The 20204-nt window shown below is 43.7% G+C and overlaps 1 protein-coding gene and 1 long non-coding RNA gene across 2 annotated transcripts; one reads left to right on the forward strand and one right to left on the reverse strand.

Annotated features, from left to right (window-relative positions):
• The first annotated feature begins 984 nt into the window (after window positions 1-984).
• Window positions 985-5830, forward strand: LOC130454472 (uncharacterized). The gene is made up of 2 exons (XR_008912068.1): window positions 985-1163; window positions 4408-5830. It is a non-coding gene; the product is annotated as an uncharacterized LOC130454472 (long non-coding RNA).
• A 1618-nt stretch (window positions 5831-7448) lies between these two features.
• On the reverse strand, window positions 7449-14263 carry LOC130454471 (tubulin alpha-1C chain). Its single transcript, XM_056798324.1, has 4 exons — window positions 14018-14263; window positions 9774-9996; window positions 9463-9611; window positions 7449-8513 (listed from the first exon to the last, which is right to left on the reverse strand). The coding sequence occupies exons 1-4, from the start codon at window positions 14018-14020 to the stop codon at window positions 7539-7541; spliced, it is 1350 nt and encodes a 449-aa protein (XP_056654302.1). The 5' UTR covers window positions 14021-14263; the 3' UTR covers window positions 7449-7538.
• Between the last annotated feature and the right edge of the window lie 5941 nt (window positions 14264-20204).

Raw genomic sequence — 20204 nt, forward strand, 5'->3', positions numbered from 1 at the left:
CTAACAATCTATTGACCTCAAAGTCTATTAATCTTTCTGTACTAGGGATACCATAAATAGATGTCTGACAGCTTAAATCAAAGATGTGAGCATTAGAAGTCTAGTGAAGCTCCCAAATGGATCTGGGGATTAGATGATTACTTTTTATTAAAACTCACTTGCAAGTAATTTCTTTTGGGTATAGTTATACAACTGGCAATAGGGGTCAAACCTAAAAAATTCAAATTTTTTGGTCAGTTTTATTGATGTCTTATTTTTATATCATTGTAATTTGCAGATGTATTTTCTCATATTCCCCTACCATATAGCAAAGACCAAGAAATTATAATAGCGTAGAGAGCCAAGTCTGGAGATAGGAGGTCCTGGGCTCAGAATACTTCCTAGCTGTGTGGCCCTAATCAGGTCATTTAACCCCAATTGTGTGACCCTTGCCACTTTTCTACAATGGAACAGATATTTGGTATTGATTCTAAGACAGAAAGTAAGGGTTGTTTTCTGTTGGTTTGTTTTTTTTTCTAACAGAAAGGAATTAGAACAGTTGAAAGAGTTAGGGAATTTGGCATTTGCACCTATAATCCCTTTACCTCTCTACTAAAAGGATGGAATTTCAAGACAAAAAAGCTATGGCCGCAGAGTATAGGTTTTATGTTTTATCTGCTGATTGGTCAGCAGTTGAGAGCACTTTTTACAAAAGCAGCATAGTGTATGAGGGTGGGCAGGGAGGTACAAGTGGTGGGATGATTTTTCTTTCTCCCTAAAAACTTTATTATGGAGGTTGTGGCAGCAGGGACAAAAGGTATTTGTAAAGCACTTCTCTACCAATGACTTTAACCTCCTGGTATCCTTCAAGAGGGTAGCCAGGTAGGGTAGTGGATAAGTGCCAGACCTGGAGTCAGGACTCATTTTCCTGAGTTCAAATCCAATCTCAGACTTTTACTGTGTGAACCTGGGCAAGTCACTTTACCCTATTCCCCTCAGTTTTCTCATCTATGAAAAAAAAAAGATCTGGGAAAGGAAATGGCAAACCACTCTAGTATCTTGCCAAGAATACCCCCAATGGAGTCCCAAAGAGTTGGACATAACTGACAATGACTGAACAACAACAATAACACCCTTCGAGAACAACAAGGCCAGCACTCAAGAGGGTGGAAGAAGTCAGAAAGGTAGGTACAACTGCTTCCAGCCTTACTGTCACCGTTTATTTTCATTGTCAGTGGGGCAAATACAATTGAATGTGTATGCCCACTGAAAATACTCTCTGGGACTGTGCACAGGCCAAGAAAGATCAGGAGATTGGTGGGAACAGGAACCAGAGGCAAGTAAGTTACCATTCGGAGGCAACTAGTACATCTTCTAGATAAGAACCTGGGAAAATACTCGGCAGTGGTCTGAGCATGCTCAGAGTGAGTCTCCAAGGCAGGGACTGTTACAGCTTTGTTCTCCTGTTGCCAAACACCTAACATGGTGCCTAGCTCACAGTAGGAACTTACTGAATGCTTGGCTGCCTGATTGAACTAGTAGTTTGGGAACGAGGCTAGAAGAAACTTTCACACATGCCCAGTAGAACTTACAATGGCAGCAGGCAGTGGAATTCTGAGTAGCTGACCCACCCTGCTGTCAGATGAACCATGGCCCTGTGCACGAAATACTGAATAAGCCCCTTTCTTTAAAACCTTTGTATGAAGCAGGTTTTTATTCACAAGCATTTTTATTCACGTTGTACAGTCGGGGAAAGTTCTGAGAGATTAAATAAACCGTCCATAGCTGTGAAGCCGGCCAGAAGCAAAGCCAAGTTTTGAATACAAATCTTTCCATTGTAGTACTCTTGACTTGTTAGGGCCAATATCTCACCATGAATTAATTGGAAGTTGGGAAAGTTAAGGAGAGGAGGCAGAGAGAAGAACCACATTTAGGCAGGGAAAGAGCTACATCTCAGAATCTGTTCCAATCAAATTACAAACTCCAGGTTCTTCATTTCCATAAATTGTATTAATAATCACTTGAAATAAAGAAGAACAGAGAGGTAGAGGTTTAAAGCCGATTTTCTAATCTAAGTTCTATGACCACATGCTGCTCCTCCCACATGCACCTTCCTTTATTCTCCTGCCCGCATCACCCATGTGTTCATGTAACGCCCAGTCCCACAGCACAGGCACGCAAATGGGATGCAGGAAGTAACTCCACGACCCTAGAGGGAGAGGGGATTCCCTTTACAAAGCTTTGGTCTATTGGCCTAGTGAAGACAACCCCTTAGCTGGGACTCCTTTCCTTGGCCCTTGCACCTTTACATTGGTGAACAGATCTATGTACATTCTCCATTCCTTTGATGCAAAAATGCCTTCAATTTATAAGACAAGTCACCCAAGAATCCTGCAGAGCAGGAAGGCTGGGGTGGGAAGGAAGGAGGGAGGGGAGAAACCTGAAGAAATATGAGATAAGCTTGATGGATGAGGAACTGCAAGTCCAAGACAAAAATGATGAAAAAGGGAAAACAACGGAGAAAATCATTTCCTAGAGTAACGGTATTATTTGGGGAGAAGGTGAGATGTAAGGGAAGGGATTTGGGTACCGATAAACTGCTAAAACCATTCCAATAGTGCATTGCACATAGTAGAGGCATTATACATGTTTATTAAAGAATTGAATTTAAAGTTTAGACTCATTTGCTATCAATTGGCAAACATTTGTTATTTTTAAGCCCTTAACCTTCTGTTTTAGAATCAATACTGTGTATTGATTCCAAGGCAGGAGAGTGGCGAGGGCTTGGCAATGGGGGTCAAATGACTTGTTCTTAGGAATTGTCTGAGGACAGATTTGAACCCTGGACCTCCCATCTCTAGGCCTGGCTCTCAATCCACTGAGCCACCTAGCTGTGCCGTCAGCCAACATTTGTGAACTATTTTTGCTATGTGCTGGAGACACAAAGACAAAAAGGAACCACTCCTGACCTTAAGAGACTTCCCTTACAGTCTGAGGGAGTTGTACTAAGTAGATCAGTTTGGGTCTTCTCTGAGGGCATTCTGATAATGGGTTGATGGATCAGAAGTCTCCTGGTATCATCTTCTGCATGTCTAATAGCTGAGAGGAGAACTGAGGTTCTGCAGAAGGTAGTTACTGTCATTGCCAATATTACTCTTCTACTGCACCCCAGGGAGAATGTTGGTAAAAGAAGCCATGTTTTCTGTCCTCATCACCTAGAGGTTTTGAACTATTGGCCAGGCGATAAAAGATTCATGGAAATGAGGGACATTGAGGGAAGGCAGCAGCATCTGTTCTGAGGTCAATGAGTGCACATGCAGAAGGGAGCTCTTTCCAAGAGAAGAATACAAATGCATCCTCATCCACATTCCCCATCCCTCTGCTCCTTCTGTATCTCTCGAACTGCTGCCCTGGTGCTGTGCCAGGAGCTGTCTGCTGGGGTCAGAGCAGGACCATGCCTCATCTCGGCTAGCTTCACCTTTTGGCCCTAGTGAACAAGGGCTGATTAGTCCCAGCATAACGGCTCTTGGGGAAGAGATACTCCCATTCTATGCTATTCTTTGTCTAATGGGTTGGAGAGTGTCTTTCTTTCCAGGGACCACAGCTGGAAGTGGCAGCGCTTTTCCAAAGCTTTACGAGATGCCCGATCTCTGTGGAAGGCTGGGAAATGATAGTCCAAGATAAGAGGGAGGCCTTGCCAAGAGGGATTCCACCAACCAAGGGCAATTAAATGGCTTAGTCCATGGTGGAGACCAACTAATTTTGCCATCCCATTTAAGTCTAAGAGTGGACACTCCGGGAAGATATTCTGCAATGATGGAGTTGGCAATTAAACATTTTGTTCTCCCCATGGGGTCCACTTGCTTTCCAGTTGTGGGCTAATACCACATTTTGCCTTTAAAATGGCCCTTCTCTCTTGCCAGGAATGTGAACAGGCCTTTCCTTTGTTGAATGACCTCAGCAGAGGAGAAACACTTTAAGGGGGAGCTTAGTTAACAGTACAGTCAAATAAGGGCACATTACATTGATTCAGTGTATGCCCTTGACTAAAACAAAGACCCAAAGAAGTGAGATCTTCTTGCCAAATTATTCCCTACTTCCTAATTCAGTTGGTGATCCTGGGCCTTGACAGCGATGCGGTTAATAACATTCTTATAAAACAAAGGCCCTATTGGCCAGGCACTTCCAAACCCATGGGCTGGCTGCCTGCTCGTCTCTTCATAGCCACACTTCTCCTTACCCTCAGACTATTTCTAGGTAATCAGAGTCTGAGAATATGTAGAGGAAGTGATGTGGGGCCTACAAGCTTGGATGAGGGGGGAACTTAATACAACTTAATTTGTTTTATTAACTTCTCAGTGAAATTTAGCTTTCCCTCCAATTACTAAAGAAATGATTTGCTCTCATCCCATGCCTTTTCCTTGGCAGATTAAGCACCCCTGCTATGAAGACTGGATATTGGAATATACTGGTTTTTTTCTTGCTCTAAGTTCATTCCTGTTCATGTTCTGTTTCCTGTGGGGAAAATAATACAAAACAAAGCCCCATTACAGGAGCCAACGTCTACTGAAAGCCTGAAGCCTTGACCTCCCCATCCCCTGACTATTCTAGATTCACAGCTTGACTCCCCAATCTGGCTGAGCTAAACGGCAACTTCTGTGGGTCCTTTCTTTTAAAATGCTGTTCCGGAAGAAGATCCCTGGACTGTTTCCTCCCACGACTCTGCTCGCCTTCTCCGATGGTGTCTTCTTTCACTTGGGTCCTCTAATTGGCACGCTGGATGGTGAGGAATTCCCCTAAGCACCCAGGAGGCTGGCTGACTTCCCTCCCTTGAATCTATTTACATTTGCCTTTCCAGAGCAGCTAGGAGAGTCCACCCACCAAATAATCTGTAGCAATAGCTGGCTCCCATCTTTAGGGTGGTATCAGAACTCCCTCGCCTTTGAGGGAAGGGAGCCATGCTTGTAAACCACAGAAAGAAGACTTGAGCTTGCTGAAGTGTAAGCAAAGGAGCAGGCCACTGACAAACAGCCACTTAGAGCAGACAGTTAGGGAGGCCAAGAAGGGGCAGTGAGTTGATGAATGTAACTATGAGTCACTAAGTTGAACCATCCTTCCCAAGAGACATCATTTCTCCACAAATGTTTTACTCCAGATTGTCACGAGCGAACACACCACACTGTTTCCACAATATCGAGTTTGGCAACACTCGTGTTTCTGAATCGAGTTCTATGAGAATGTCCGTCCTTTGATCCACCTTAGTTATTGACTCCTGTATATTCGTGAGTGTGGATATGCATGTGTGTACTTACGCATGCTAGTTGTGTGAAAAAACATCTATTTCTTCAAAGCACTGACAGGAACTTGAGGCAAAGATGGTAACGTAAAAGGTTCTAATCCAGGTAGGCTCCCCTGAGAATGAATGAAGAGAATGAAATCGCAGGAAGCAAGACTAACAGTCCAGGACTGTAGCAGCAGCAGGACTAAAGCTTTCTGCCCTTCTGGCAGAAGGTAGATCTGGAAACCAAAGGAATCTCAGGTCGGGGCCAGGCTGTCAGGAATCGGACCCAACACAGCCCAATTGAGGTCCCCCTAGAAGATGAAGGTTGAAGCCAGAAGTTAGGTCCCAAGCCTCACGGGGCTTTGCATCCAAGACGATGGAAATATGGGACCAGGACCTAGCCACTCCAGGCGTGGCAGGATCTAGGGCCAAGTCTCCAGTGCCTACTAGACATCTCTGCCGCAATGTCCTATTACTGTGTAAAAATGATCATTCTTGGCCTTCCCTGTCAACAGCAATGTCTTGCTCTTGGAATTCCTCCTGAACCATATTAAAAATATTCACAATCTCCTCACTAGTCTCGCATTTCCCATCTTCTGAATTTCACTCGGCTTTAAGTGTAGCTCACTAATTTCTAAACACACCTTCGTTTTTTCTCTTCCTACCTGTCCAAATTTCATGTCCTTCACAAAACCACCCCAGACTACCTTACAATGGATACTCTTGTATAACCCAGTGGAATTGCTCGTCAGCTCCAGGATGGGAGAAGGAAAAGAAAATTAATCATGCAAACATGGAAAACACTTTAAAATTAAAAAAGAAAAGAAAGAGCTAAAAAAAGCATTTCTAAGTATTGGTTCCCAGGCAGAAGCAAGGTAAAGGCTAGGAAATTGGGGTTAACTAGAATCAAAAAGCTAGGATGTGTCCAAGACCAGATTAGAACCCAAATCCTCCCACGTCCACCTAGCTGCACTATCCTTGATCTCTTAAAAATTTGTACTAGACCCCTTTTTGATACTGAAGGATAAAAGACCTCTTAGAAAGGTAAACAATTCCCAGCCTTATGGGCTGGGAATCACAAGTTACTCCTTTATACCTAGCAGGGTTATGCAGATGGTAGTCAGAATTTAAATGAATTAGTTGGGGCAGCTAGTTTAGCAACTTTTAGGCTTAAAAAACACGAATGTGTACTTGACATAAATGCTTTTGCTTAGAATTGACAATCAACTATTGCCAGTTAACCTTTGTAGAATAACATGTAACAAAGAGGCAGCTGGGTAGCTCAGTGGATTTCCAGCCAGTCCCAGAGATGGGAGGTCCTGGGTTCAAATCAGACCTCAGACACTTCCCAGCTGTGTGACCCTGGACAAGTCACTCTAACACTCATTGCCTAGCCCTAACCACTCTTCTGCCTTGGAATAACATTAACACTTTAAGACATTTTTACATACGGGAATATTCTGTGACCTACTCCCAGCTTGGACCTTACCTTTGGTGGAAGAATTGTCCCTGTAGTGCCACGACAGCATATTGAGCTCCTAGTAGACCTGTTGCCTTGCACTGTCACATCTCCTTTTTTACTCAGTTCCTGACAAGGAAGTTTCCATTTATTTTTCAAAAAGCCATCCTGAGTATAATCAGAAATCTAATCCCCATAAGGAAAAAGTTCAGTGTTGGAGGACTTAGGCTTCTCAAGGGGGATCCATTGCTCTTTCCATACACAATCCCAAGCCTTCTGTGACCCTCCAAATTCAGATTAGAGCCCTGCCCTCCAGCCCCTTATATACCTCATATTTTCTTGTGCCATCTGCTGTCCCCAACCAACTAAAGGTGTATTGAATTGGGTCCAGTAGCTTTCTTTATTACTGAAGACACTACTAACTCCCAGGTAGGTCCCAGGTTCTCTTGCATATACCAGTGGTGGACTATTTTGCTTCAACAACTACTTTAAGTACCTAAACACATAGAGGAAAATGAGCATATAAAAAGGAATTGAGTTTTTGATACATCAGCTTTTTAGTAGGCCAACCCAAATGGTGGCACTGTGGTGTTTCTGGGAGCATGGCTGCTTTTTTGTTGCCAGAGGCTATGGTAATAGGTGTGATATACTGGAAAGGGACCGGTCAGTCATTCAATCACCAAGTGGACACAACCCTATTGATGAAAGGACAAAATTCAGACACCCAAGGCAAATTCCATTTTTATTGAATTTTAGTGATCAAAGAAGACATTATCACAGAATAGAAAAAGAGACGTAGCACAAGAAAAACAATACACATTAATATTCCTCACCTTCATCTTCCCCGTCTGCACTATCTGCTCCAACCTCCTCATAATCCTTCTCCAGGGCTGCCATATCCTCCCGTGCCTCAGAGAACTCTCCTTCCTCCATGCCCTCCCCCACATACCAGTGAACAAAGGCACGCTTGGCATACATCAGATCAAACTTGTGGTCCAGGCGAGCCCAGGCCTCAGCAATGGCTGTAGTGTTGCTCAGCATGCACACAGCCCTCTGTACCCTGGCCAGGTCACCACCAGGAACCACAGTGGGAGGCTGGTAATTGATGCCAACCTTGAAGCCAGTTGGGCACCAATCCACAAACTGGATGCTTCGCTTTGTCTTGATGGTGGCAATGGCGGCATTGACATCTTTGGGCACCACATCCCCACGGTACAGCAGGCAGCAAGCCATGTATTTACCGTGGCGAGGGTCACATTTCACCATCTGGTTGGCAGGCTCAAAGCAAGCATTGGTGATCTCTGCTACAGTCAGCTGCTCATGGTAGGCTTTCTCAGCAGAGATGACTGGGGCGTATGTGGCCAGGGGGAAATGGATTCGGGGGTAGGGCACCAAGTTGGTCTGGAATTCTGTCAGATCAACATTCAGGGCACCATCAAATCTCAGAGAGGCAGTGATGGAGGACACAATTTGACTAATAAGGCGATTTAGATTAGTGTAGGTTGGACGTTCGATATCAAGGTTTCTGCGACAGATATCATAGATAGCCTCATTGTCTACCATGAAGGCACAATCAGAGTGCTCCAGGGTGGTGTGAGTGGTCAGAATGGAGTTGTAGGGCTCAACCACAGCGGTGGAAACCTGTGGGGCTGGGTAAATGGAGAACTCCAGCTTGGACTTCTTGCCATAATCAACAGACAGCCTTTCCATCAGCAGAGAGGTGAAACCAGAGCCAGTCCCACCACCAAAGCTGTGGAAAACCAAGAAGCCTTGAAGACCTGTGCACTGATCCGCCTGTAAGTAGGAACAAAATAAAACAAAACACAATTTTTCAAAGCTTCATGGAAACTGAGCTAATTCTAAGTCTAAGTGAATCTACAATGGTCTTCCCATAGGTTCATTGGTCAAATGTTAGCCAACACTTAGTATTCTAGACTAGCCAGGCAGGGACATTATATAAAATGAAGACACCATCCTCTAGTCATGTTTTGGTGGGTCAAAATTATTAATTTTCTCCCTGCATATATGGGGATGCCTATCTTGGCCTGATGTGATCTCCACAGTGAGTTGGACCTCATGGCTGGTAAACTAAACCATAGCTGGAGCATATTCATCTTAGGTTCCAAATAGAACTGCAACAAGCCAGATCTGAAGCCAACACTGGCAAATGTCACTGAAATGGTATGTAGAATAGATATGATTACACATTTATTTCTATATTATAATCTAGAAATCTTTTCATGATTTTTAGGTATTGGGAGAGGACCCCCAGTTTTATTAATCATTATACTACAAATGATGCTAGCAAAGCCAACATCAAGTTTCAATCAGTTCTATCCAAACCTCCTGGACACCATTATTGTAAGCAATAGCTAGTTTCCAAATGATTAAAACACTAGTTTCAATTTTAATGTGACTCAAGTTCTTTGTAAAAAAAAAAAAAAGCAAAACCTTTACCTTCTATTATAGGATAACTAGCTTGGGCAATGGGAGTTAAGTGACTTGCCCAAGATCACCCAGCCACCCCAGCTGGTCAAATTTCAACATTATAATGTTGGTGTAATCTAGGTGACTTCAGCTGTTTATTCCCCCTTCTTACTAAGGAGAGCATCTCATATCACTCTAAAATAGCACATTTTTCAATCTGAGTACAAGATCACCTGAATTAAAGAGTGTGACTGCTTAGGTTAATTTAGAGATCATGATAGTGTAGCGTCTATCAGCCTACTACTAAATGACTCACAAGCTTCCGAATTCTGTCCAGAACCATGTCGATGATTTCCTTGCCAATAGTGTAGTGCCCACGGGCGTAGTTATTGGCAGCATCTTCCTTGCCAGTGATCAGCTGCTCAGGATGGAAGAGCTGGCGGTAAGTTCCAGTACGAACTTCATCTGGAAGAAGAACAAAAGCAGTCCAGTTGGAATATTATGGTAGCTCTGATTAAGAGAACAAGAGATGGTAATAAAAGTCGAGAAATGGTCACCTTCAATAGGCTTTCATTATCATTCATCAATATATTCCATCAGCATGCACATTTCCAAAATCAGACTTACCAATGACAGTTGGTTCCAGATCTACAAACACTGCTCTGGGGACATGCTTGCCAGCCCCCGTTTCACTGAAGAAGGTGTTGAAGGAGTCATCTCCTCCCCCAATGGTCTTGTCACTTGGCATCTGCCCATCAGGCTGGATACCATGTTCCAGGCAGTACAGCTCCCAGCAGGCATTGCCAATCTGGACACCAGCCTGGCCAACGTGGATAGAGATGCACTCACGCTGCAGAAAACCAAGAAGAATGTCCACTTCAGTAAGCCAGTTGGGGACAGGCAGTGAAAATAATGAGCAATAAATTATGTTACGGCACTGCCATTCTACAGGGCACTACAAACTGAATTCACAGAACATTCTTTGGGGAAGTAAATGAGAATTCAAGACTTGACAAAGTTGGGACAAACAGGGATTGAATGAAAGTCAGGAGCAGGCCTGCCATTTTAGACAGTAAATCCCCAAGGCTCTAACTCCAGGGGAAGACACAAAGCCCCAAATTCCCCCTTTCAGTTCTTGTTCATACTTTTGCTGTGATTGTGTAACTTTGGTTGAGCTCATTCTGACCCACTTTAATCCTATTCTTTAAACCCTAGAGCTTCTCTCCCCTCCCCCCCTTTAAAAACCAGCTTAAACCAGCTAGCTACAACCACATGACTCAGAAGTGCCAGATAAGCAGACTAGCCATATTTTACAATCTGGTCCGAGGAAGCCTTTTAAACAGAGTTACTGCTGCACTTATCCTCAAAGAAAGCTTTTTTGCTTTCTCATTTCTAAGGGATGTACCCACCCACCCAAATACTTCTAGAAGAGTGTCAGATGGCAGGGCCTTGGGTCTCCATTGGGCAGTGAATGTCTCTAGCTTAGTGGGGGGAGAAAAATAATCAAGCACTTCCCATTTAGTGGTGACCTAAATGGAGGTTTCTAGCAAAATGATTTTCAGGTAAACCGTCAAGGGTATTGTACCCCCAGACACTCAGGCTGCTCCCTTAGGCCCTTGTGACTCCCAACCCCAAACACCAGGCCTGGAGGAGAGATCCGCCCCATTCACTCACCCTCCAAATCAGGTGAACCTCCCCCTCAAGCCCTAGCTCCGGTCAAGTCCCCACAGTGGGCCAATATAAAAACTCCAGAATGGAGGCATTCGGGGAGCAACCACTCATGCTGTATTGGTGGCCAAAAGCTCAACATTACTCATAAATCTCTCTCTTTACCTAAGTTTCAGAGCCTTGCAAAAGGTATCCTTCCTGAGCCCCAGGGGTCCAGCTCTGCACCCCACGACAAAACTATACCAGGGATTTGCTCATTACAAACCAATTATCTGATCAAGCACTTGGCACTGTACTTTCCCCAAAGTCCTTCATAAAAAAAGCTCCCCTTCCATGATTTTTTTCCTAAAGGAAGGTTCAAAATTCTTAAGATTGTGAATAGAAATTTGACCTAAAACCCCTACAACTCAAGAGTTGTATTAGGGCACAATTGAGTGCCCTAACCTCCAACTAGGAACCGAAAGCCCACAATCATTAGCAACCTTTGCTTTATGCCCTCTCCTTCCCAGCTAAGCAATCTAACACTAGTCATAAAACAATCAGCCAATTTTTTTGTAACTCAAAATATTTTTTCAGTGACACAGAAACCATTTTGGACAATAGTTTTCTGACACTTTGTGACTCAGATTCTCTCTCTCTCTCTCCCTGCCATTCCCTAAGGGGGCAAATAATCTGATAGAGGTTAATCTCAGTCATTTGACCATGTCAAGGCCCAAAATTACCTGTACCCACTTGCCTAGCTGTGGGCGGGTGAGTGTTTGCTTTAATGAGCTCATGACTATTTGCTCGGTGCATCATGGTAGTTTAACTGGACTTTGAAAAAAAAAATCCCATAGCTCATTGAAATGCTGGTTAGAAGAGATGGAAGATAAATGAGGCCACTGGACTGAACAGGCAAGAAAACTAGGGATCCTCCAATCAGAATATACATAACTTTGCGCACACAATTCTCCAGATAAATCAATCTAACCAACATCACTAGTTCTGCAGGACTTAAAGGCCAGAACCCAGGCCCCCTGGTGCTTCTAATGAATAATGATATGGTCTCCTCTCCATCTCTGCCAAGCCTTCCCTTATTTACCTTCTTTTCAAGTGAGCCTATCTGCTATCAGATGATGTAATCACCAAAAGTGCCTATGTCTGGGATGACTCCCTCCTTCTGAATAAGGTATTACTCAGTATAAATTATAAATCATGAAAGAAAGCAGCCTCCTTGAGAAATTTCCTCACACTGCCTCGCTTGTCTGCTCAACTGCTGGGAAAGCAGACAAGGTCAAAAAGACTGGCCTTCCCCAGACTACCTGGAGGGAGGGTGACTAGCTTCTGGAAGTCAGGTCACATGGCAAGCCCAGGCGGCCCTGGATGAGTGAGAGGGGCTGCTCTAATAAAACAAAGGTTTTAGGAACACTTAATATTGGTTACTTGAATGGTTGATTTAGTCCAAGTTTTCCTAGTTGTTGGCCAGGGAAGTGAAACTACTAGAAACTCTTGTTTTTGGATCCAGTTACCTATAGATTCTGGAGATTTACTCATTTAGAAGCAGATAAAGTAAATATATCTTTGTAGGAATAAAGACAGCCATTAGATGAAGTCAGAGAGCATAGGTTTGAATTCTTTCTGCAGTTGCTTTTTTTCAATAGCATCAGTGGCCTCAAGCTTCTGAAATCAGTTAGCCTGACACATGTGTCCACACTGTGAAAGTGGGCAAGAGTGGAAAAACACCTTCAAACCTGTAACTTCTATTATTTGCACCAAGAACAGCCCCCAGTTTCACAAACACTCCCCGATGTCTGTCAATCCTTTCTGCAAGGGAGGTCCTTCATTTACCCCTTTAAAAGCAGCTCTGTGAATCAGCCAGGTGTCTCTGATCAAACTGGGAAATCAGATGACCATTTATCCATTATAACAACTGTCTAGTCGGTTATGCCCAGGTCTTCTTTCCTTTATAGGAACAGAAATCGAATTTTTATAAAGATAAGCCTGTCTTCTACAGCAGTTAAAAGGAACACATTCCTATTCCTGGTTGCCCCCCCCCCCTTTTTTTTTAATACAAGTAAAAAGAAATGAGGAGGGAGCAGCTAAGTGGCTCAGTGGATTGAAAGCCAGGCCTTGAGACTGGAGATCCTGCGTTCAAATCTTGCCCCAAAACATTTCCTATCTGTGTGACCCTGGGCAAGTCCCTTTCTCAAACCCCTTATTCTTCTGCCACAGTACTTTAGGAAGAACCCAAGTGGTTTCCGTTCAACGTATTAGTATTCGAGTGATCTTCCTTTCCAAAAACAATCCATGTTTGTAATCCCTAGAAGCAGCTACTTACTGGCCTTTAAGAAAATCTGCCTCTATACTTTGTTTCCACTCTACTTCCACACAGTAAGAGCAAACAAGTTATCTCTGCAAGATACGTGTCCCTTTCCGTATGAGTGTGGCCTCGCCCTCCCCACCCCACTCCCAATTCTATAGGGGCCTTGGGACATCGTTACTCCAAACGAAGGTACTTCCTTTGCTAAAAATGACTCAGCACCCAGTCACGGAGAACGAGCCTGGGGGCGCGGGGAGGGCCCCACCTCGGTAGATTGCCATTCGGCCTTCAATACCGCTGGTCTCCAGAGATAATGGAGCCAGTCGGCAATCTTCCCCTTCAATTGGGTTCATCTGGTCGCTTGGGGGGGGGGGGGGGCGCTTCCACAAATCGATCTCAGAGGAGTGTGAGAAGTCTGAAGAAAGCAGATGGGCCATCCCTACAGAGCGCTCACTAGCTCCATTTGCTAAGCCTCACTTTTACACCAGTCCTCCAGCGTCCCTTTGGGCGCCTTCCCTTCCTATCAGGGAGCAGGGCGCTGCAGTTCCTTTGATCCCCCGGCAAAGAAACTTGGGAGAAGCCAGGGGCATTCACTTTCGCCTGACTCAAAGCCCAAAGCTTCCGTTTCCTTGTGCCAGGAGGCACTCGGGGCAACCCATGAGCGCAGCCCACTAGGCTGAAGGCCAACGCTGGGCATCTTCCTTCATGCGCTCTTAGGGGGCCAATGTGCCACGTGCGCCCCACACACAGTCCGCCGAGTCCCGATGCCCCTGATTAGGTCACTCTACTTCACCATAGCCCCCCCCTCCCTCCCGGTCACATGACTCGAAGTGGCCCCGGCCCTCCGCTCCCGCGCTCTGCACCACCTGGAGCAGCCAGTCGACTGGGCTATCCTACCACTCACCATGATACAGGATCGCAGGAGTGTGCCGGCCCAAGAAGTGGAAAAGATGGGAGGGGAGGGGTACAAGTTTCTCACCGTCCGACCGTTAGGAAGTCTCCGGGAGAAAAGTTTGTGAGGAGTGGAGTTCACGGGAGGTGCCTTATATAGCCCTTCCTGGACCACGTGTCTGGTGGGGGGTCCCGAAGACTTGACCCCACCCCCTCCTGCCTTTCACTAAGCTTCCCGCCCTACTTCCATCCCAAACTCCACCCCGTCCGGTCCCAGCCACCCCACCCTCCTCCCCGGCTCCCATTGGTGAGTTCGAAAGTTCAAACCAAACCTTTTCGGAAGGAGACGGGCGTGGGGGAGGGAAGGAGGAAATTTGGTTAACCTCCGAGGGTCCGAGAGGGAGGAGAAAGCTTGGGGTGAGGTTGGGAAGCGAGAAGGGGGAGGGACTAGATCTAAGTGATGAAAGAGTAAAGTAATGGGGCTGGGGAACGCAGGTGTGGGGAAAGAGAGCTTCAATGAAACGTTTTAAAATTTTAAAAAGGAGTGGGGGACAGCTCTTGTGTAGAGACGGGAGGTCCTGGGTTCAAATGTGATCTCAGACACTTCCTGGCTGTGTGACCCTGGGCAAGTCCCTTATTGCCCTTTGCCTAGCCCTTACCGCTCTTCTGACTTGGAATCAATACACAACATTTATTCTAAGTCGGAAGGTCAGGGGTTAAAAAAATAAATCAATAAAATTAAACAAGAAAAGGGAGTAAGCCAAGTGATGAGGCTGTGGTGAAGGTGGGAAGAAGGAGCAATGTGTCACTGGGAACCAGGAAACAGCTGGGAGGGCAAAGTCCCATCTCCATCCATCACCTCTCCCTTCCTCCCTGCTTCGGGCCTCTTGTGACGCATTGCCCTGCCCACTCCCTTGGCCTGGAGCCAGTAAACCTTTTCCTAACTCCCTACAAGGCAATCTCCGAGGAGAAGAGCCACCCCGCCTGCTGCTAGGGGAAGGTTTCCCAGAGCCTGGTTTATTCAGAAAACCCAACCCTGCAGATGCTCTGGCTGCTTTGCTTTCCCATCCAGGCCCTGCTTCCCCTCCCCAGCCGCACTGGACTCAAAGGGAAGTTGCCCTGTACGAAGTGCCCAGTAGGCTAGAGGCCCTTGGTGGGGCCCAGCTACTGGATCTGGGGGCTTGGCTACTGGGGAGAGGGGGGTGGGGGCCTTACATGCAGTTGTAAGGCCTTTGGTGCCCCTTTCTTTTTTATTAATTTGAAATTTTAATTTAATTAATTAAGAATATTTTTCCATGGTTACATGATTCATATTCTTTCCCTCTCCTCTTCCTACCTCCTCCCACCCCCTCCCATACCTATATAGCCAACAAGCAATTTCCCTGGGTTTTACATGTGTCACTGATCAAGACCTATTTCCATATTATTGATATTTGCACTAGGGTGATCCTTTAGAGTCTACATCCCCAATCATATCCCCATCGACCCATGTGATTGAGCAGTTGTTTTTCTTCTGTGTTTCTGCTCCCACAGTTCTTTCTCTGGATGTGAATGTTCTTTCTCATAATTCCCTCTATTGTACTGGATCACTGCATTGCTGCTAGTAGAGAAGTCCATTACATTTGATTGTACCACAGTGTATCAGTCTCTGTGTACAATGTTCTCCTGGTTCTCCTCCTCTCACTCTGCATCACTTCCTGGAGGTTGTTCCAGACTCCATGGAATTCCTCCACTTTATTATTCCTTTGAGCACAATAGTATTCCATCACCAATAGATACCACAATTTGTTCAGTCATTCTTCAATCATGTGCCCCTTTCTTAAGTGGCATCAAAACTCAATAATTGAGCTCAAATACATAAACAACCTCTGGGCTCTGTTTTCAAGATGTGATCTCATTTCTACAATGATCAGACCAGGCAAGATTCCTGGTTTTAACCTTTCTCATAGCTTTTCTTTACTCCTTCCTGTTGCTTATTTAAAAAGCATCCTTCTGTAATTCTTGTCATCACATTCTAACAGATGCTATGTAGTGTCCAGAAAAATGCTTTGTGTTTTTACAAAATAGTCTCACAGAATTTTAGAGGTAGAAGGAATCTGAGAGAATGAGGCCCGGGCCCATGTCTCAAATCCCTGCCAACCATAATATCCTATAATTTTTGCAATCACCTGATCCAACCCCCTCATTTTCTAGGCAAAGAAACAGGTTCAGAGGGAGCATATTATTTCTACTTAAGTAGTAATCACTAGGCAGTCAGAGGGGTTTAGTTGTTATTGTTCAGGGAACATTTTCTAAAATGTTTACCTTTCTTAAACTTGATATTTAAGATGTTAACCTTTCTTTAGACGGGTAAGATGAAATTGAAAAGATATCAACATCCATCCAGAGAAAAGCAAAAGTGCGGATGAATTGCCTAATGTAAGATCCCTGGGATCAAGGATTCTTTTGGGTTGGGTCTTTCTGACCACAGAATGCTTTGCATTCTTCCTGGTGCATAGTAAGGGCTTAATGGAGTTTTTTTTTTAATTGAACCAAATTAAAATGATGTATAGGAAAGGTGAGCAGCATTATGGAATAATAATGGAATCCATATAAAAATTATTTAATATATACTGACATCTATATTCATAATAATCAACATTTTTCAATGAGGTCCTTAAATCCAAGCGGCACCAATGTAGCCAAGCTTTAACTTTGTTATGGGAAAAGTGATAGAATGTCAACATGGAAGAGTGGATAGAAAGTTACCCTGGAAGACAAGTAGACCTGGATTCAAGTTCACTTTTTTTTAAACCCTTACTTCCTGTCTTAGCAACAATTCTAAGACAAAAAGGGGAAGGGCTAGGCAAATAGGGTTAAGTAACTTGCCCAGGGTCACACAGCTAGGAAGTATCTGAAGTCAAATTTGAATCCTGGTCCTCCTGACGCCAGCCCTAGCTCTCTATCCACTGTGCCACCTTGCTACCCCTCAGTTCCATTTCTGACACTGGCTGTTGTAACCTGGCCCAAGTCATTTAACTTCTCAACATTCTAGGATACCCCTCCAAGTGAAGCCAGTTGTTAAGCAAAGCAGAAGAATATAGTGTCAATTTGAGAATATACAGCTCTAGTTCATCACTTCTCGGCCAGGGAGTGAGAGGTATGTTTTATCATTACTGAATATTTACTAACTTCTATTGACCTGAACTGGAAGAGGGAGTTTCCTCACCTGGAAGCTAAGTGGTAAGATAAGAGTGCTAGGCCTGGAGTCAGGCAGACCTGAGTTAAAATCCTACCTGAGATACTAGCTGTGTGACCCTGGACAAGTCACTTAACTTCTGTCTAGTTTTCTCAACTGTAAAATGAGGATAATAATAGGATCTATCTCTCAGGGTTGGGAGGATTAAATGAAATATGTATTATGGCACTTAGTAAGTGTAAGTATCACTTCCACATTGAGACTTACCCCCGAAGTTTCAATATATCTCTAATCAACATGAAAAATGAAATGGGAATTTGGGGGAAGTTTTGAGGAAGCTGCAGACTACACAGAAGAAGTTTTGAAACTCAGAAATGCACAAAATATATATATATTGTATCATATAATGTCAACATATTTTATTTTTAATGCCAGTAATATACACAATTTCTTTTTTGAAGTTAAAATAACTAAAAAGTTAAAGTTTGTGGAAAGAACACCAAAGCCCAAAGCCAGCAGGTGAGATACAAAGACTAGAAATATTAAATTAACACCAATCTACATATAGCTTATGACCAAATATTTAAGCCAAATTTTATAAAATATTGTTAACATCCCATAAAAGAAAAAGAAAAAAAATTCAGACTTCTCTGACATGAAGGAATGGTCAAAAAACATCTATTTGCTTTTTTCACATAGAGGGGCATCATGCCCCTACCCCCTCACCCACAGATGTGGAAGAAATCCCTATAAATGAATAACAGCTGGGTTCCTTCCTGATGCTTATGAACTCACAGGCCCAGGCCTAATAGGTCAAGTAGATTTACTGCCATTCTTCCTTTGGGGTTCTCATTCTAAAACATCTATTTAAGACATCTCTTTTTCCTCTTCAACTTTTTTATCCCTTCCTCCCCCAATATTGGGATTATGAGACAATAGGATATCGGGTCATAGTGGGATTCTTACCATCACTTACTCCTCAAGTAGTATAATGGGGCACAAGGGAGTGGGCAGCTGGGTGGCACAGTGGATGAATATAGTAGTACCAGGCTGGGAGTCAGGAATCCCTAAGTTCAATTCCATCTTCAACGACTCTAAGTCACTTAACCCTGTTTGCCTCAGTTTCCTCATCTGTAAACTGAGCTGGAGAAGGAAATGGCAAACCATTCTAGTATCTTAGCCAAGAATACCCCAAATGGGGTCACAAAGAGTCAGACACAACTGAAAAATGACTGAACAATATCAGACCTCACAGGTATACATGCAGCTTTCTAGATTGTGGATGCTAAAAGGATTATTGACTATGTCTATGTCTATGACTAATGTCTATGACTATATGTATAATATATGACTAATGACTAGTAAGGAACACTGGGAACCATATTTAACCTTTCTGCCTCCTTCGGGAAGTTATGACTATTGTTTCTTTTTTTAATTTAAAATTTCATTTCTTATTGTAAACGTAATCAACAACAAACATAAACATTTCAATATACAAAGGACAAGAGGTTTGTATATGAAGCTGAATTTCTGTTAGGTGCTGTTTTTAAAAAGACATTGAATATAATGGGATAATAAAGAATATTGCTCTGAGTCACTTTCTGTTCTTTTTCTTTTTTTCCTGGCATTTAAAAATGTTTTTTTGATGCTCTTTGTTTTCCATATCTATCTTTATGAACTAATTTGTCATATCCCACCTCTCCAAGTAGTCAAGCAAAACAATCACCATATTGCTCACATCTGAGAATGCACATCTCTTATCCCACTTATCCATCACCCTTCTGCCAAAGGATGTGAGTGTTTTGAAGTCAGTGGACAATGCTTTGCTGAGAGTTCTGAGGTCTTATAGAGTTTCCTCTCATATTATTACTGGGTCCCTTAAGGACATTGTTCTCCTGATTCTGCTCATTTCACTTTGCATCTATATACTTAAATCTTTCTTTATTCCTTTGAATCCATTATATTAAATTTTAATGGTACATTAATATTGCACTAGATCAGTGATTGCAAATCTATGGCACAGGTGCCAAAGATGGCATGCAGAGCGCTCCCTGTGGGCACATGGCCACCCTGCCTCCCCATGCCCCACTCCCAGAGCTCCCCATCCTTTCTACCATGACAGATGATATTTTTTTACATCACCCACCCCTCTGCCCTGTAACCCAATGGGCAGGCACAGGAGATCAGGTAGGCAGTTCGCCAGAGGCAGAGCTGGAGGGAAGCACTGCCTCTCTCCCCTGTTTGAAGTAAGGGGGGGGGTGTACCCAGCATGTGGTGGGGGGAAGAGCATGGCACATGGTCTCTGGGGGAACTGTCACAGCACTTGGTCAGGGGTTGGGGGGGACAGCCCAGCACTCCATCTCTAAAAGGTTTGCCATCACTACACTAGATTCATATATAGTCGAACTTCTTTTGACTTCACTGGTATGTTCTAAGACCACTGTGCAAGCTGAAAATCACAGTAAAGCATAACATCATAGCATACCTAGTTACTTTATGACTTTTCCTAGGCTTATCAGAGCTACTAGCATCACTACTCTTGTGTTGTGGGGCCATTATTAACTAAATAGCATTATTTTCTAGTCACTTGTTACAAGTGAGAACTCTGGACCAAGTCTAATGTGGGAGTTGATGTTTGGCATCTGATTAAGAGAACTGCTATGATTCTTACTTGTTAATGTCACTTGCAGAAATGACGTGGATTTAGTGTATAAGTTCAAATGTTTATTTTACATATTTTTCTGCCTTTATTTTTTTTGATTGCCAGACATGTATCTGAGTTCATGTGTGTTGAGTTTTCATTAAACAAGATCCTACTGGACCACATTTTTTCCCATCCGTTCACTAAACGATGGGAATAACTTTTGATTTTGGTTCTTTGCTAGAACAAAAAGTGTTGCTATAAGTATTCATGTATACATGGCTCTTTTCCTTTGTACATATTTGACCCCCTTAGGTAATATATCTAAATAGTATTATTTCTGGGTCAAAGGTCATATACAGTTTAATGACTTTTGGTGTA

This window comes from Monodelphis domestica, chromosome 5, assembly GCF_027887165.1.
Source record: "Monodelphis domestica isolate mMonDom1 chromosome 5, mMonDom1.pri, whole genome shotgun sequence".
NCBI lineage: Eukaryota > Metazoa > Chordata > Mammalia > Didelphimorphia > Didelphidae > Monodelphis > Monodelphis domestica.

Excerpts from the sequence above, each read along its gene's own strand:
- LOC130454471 (XM_056798324.1), bottom strand. Across the intron at positions 9,612-9,773 it reads TCTGGAACCAACTGTCATTG|ATGAAGTTCGTACTGGAACT; the intron begins GTAAGTCTGATT and ends TTCTTCTTCCAG. Across the intron at positions 8,514-9,462 it reads TGGACAGAATTCGGAAGCTT|GCGGATCAGTGCACAGGTCT; the intron begins GTGAGTCATTTA and ends TCCTACTTACAG.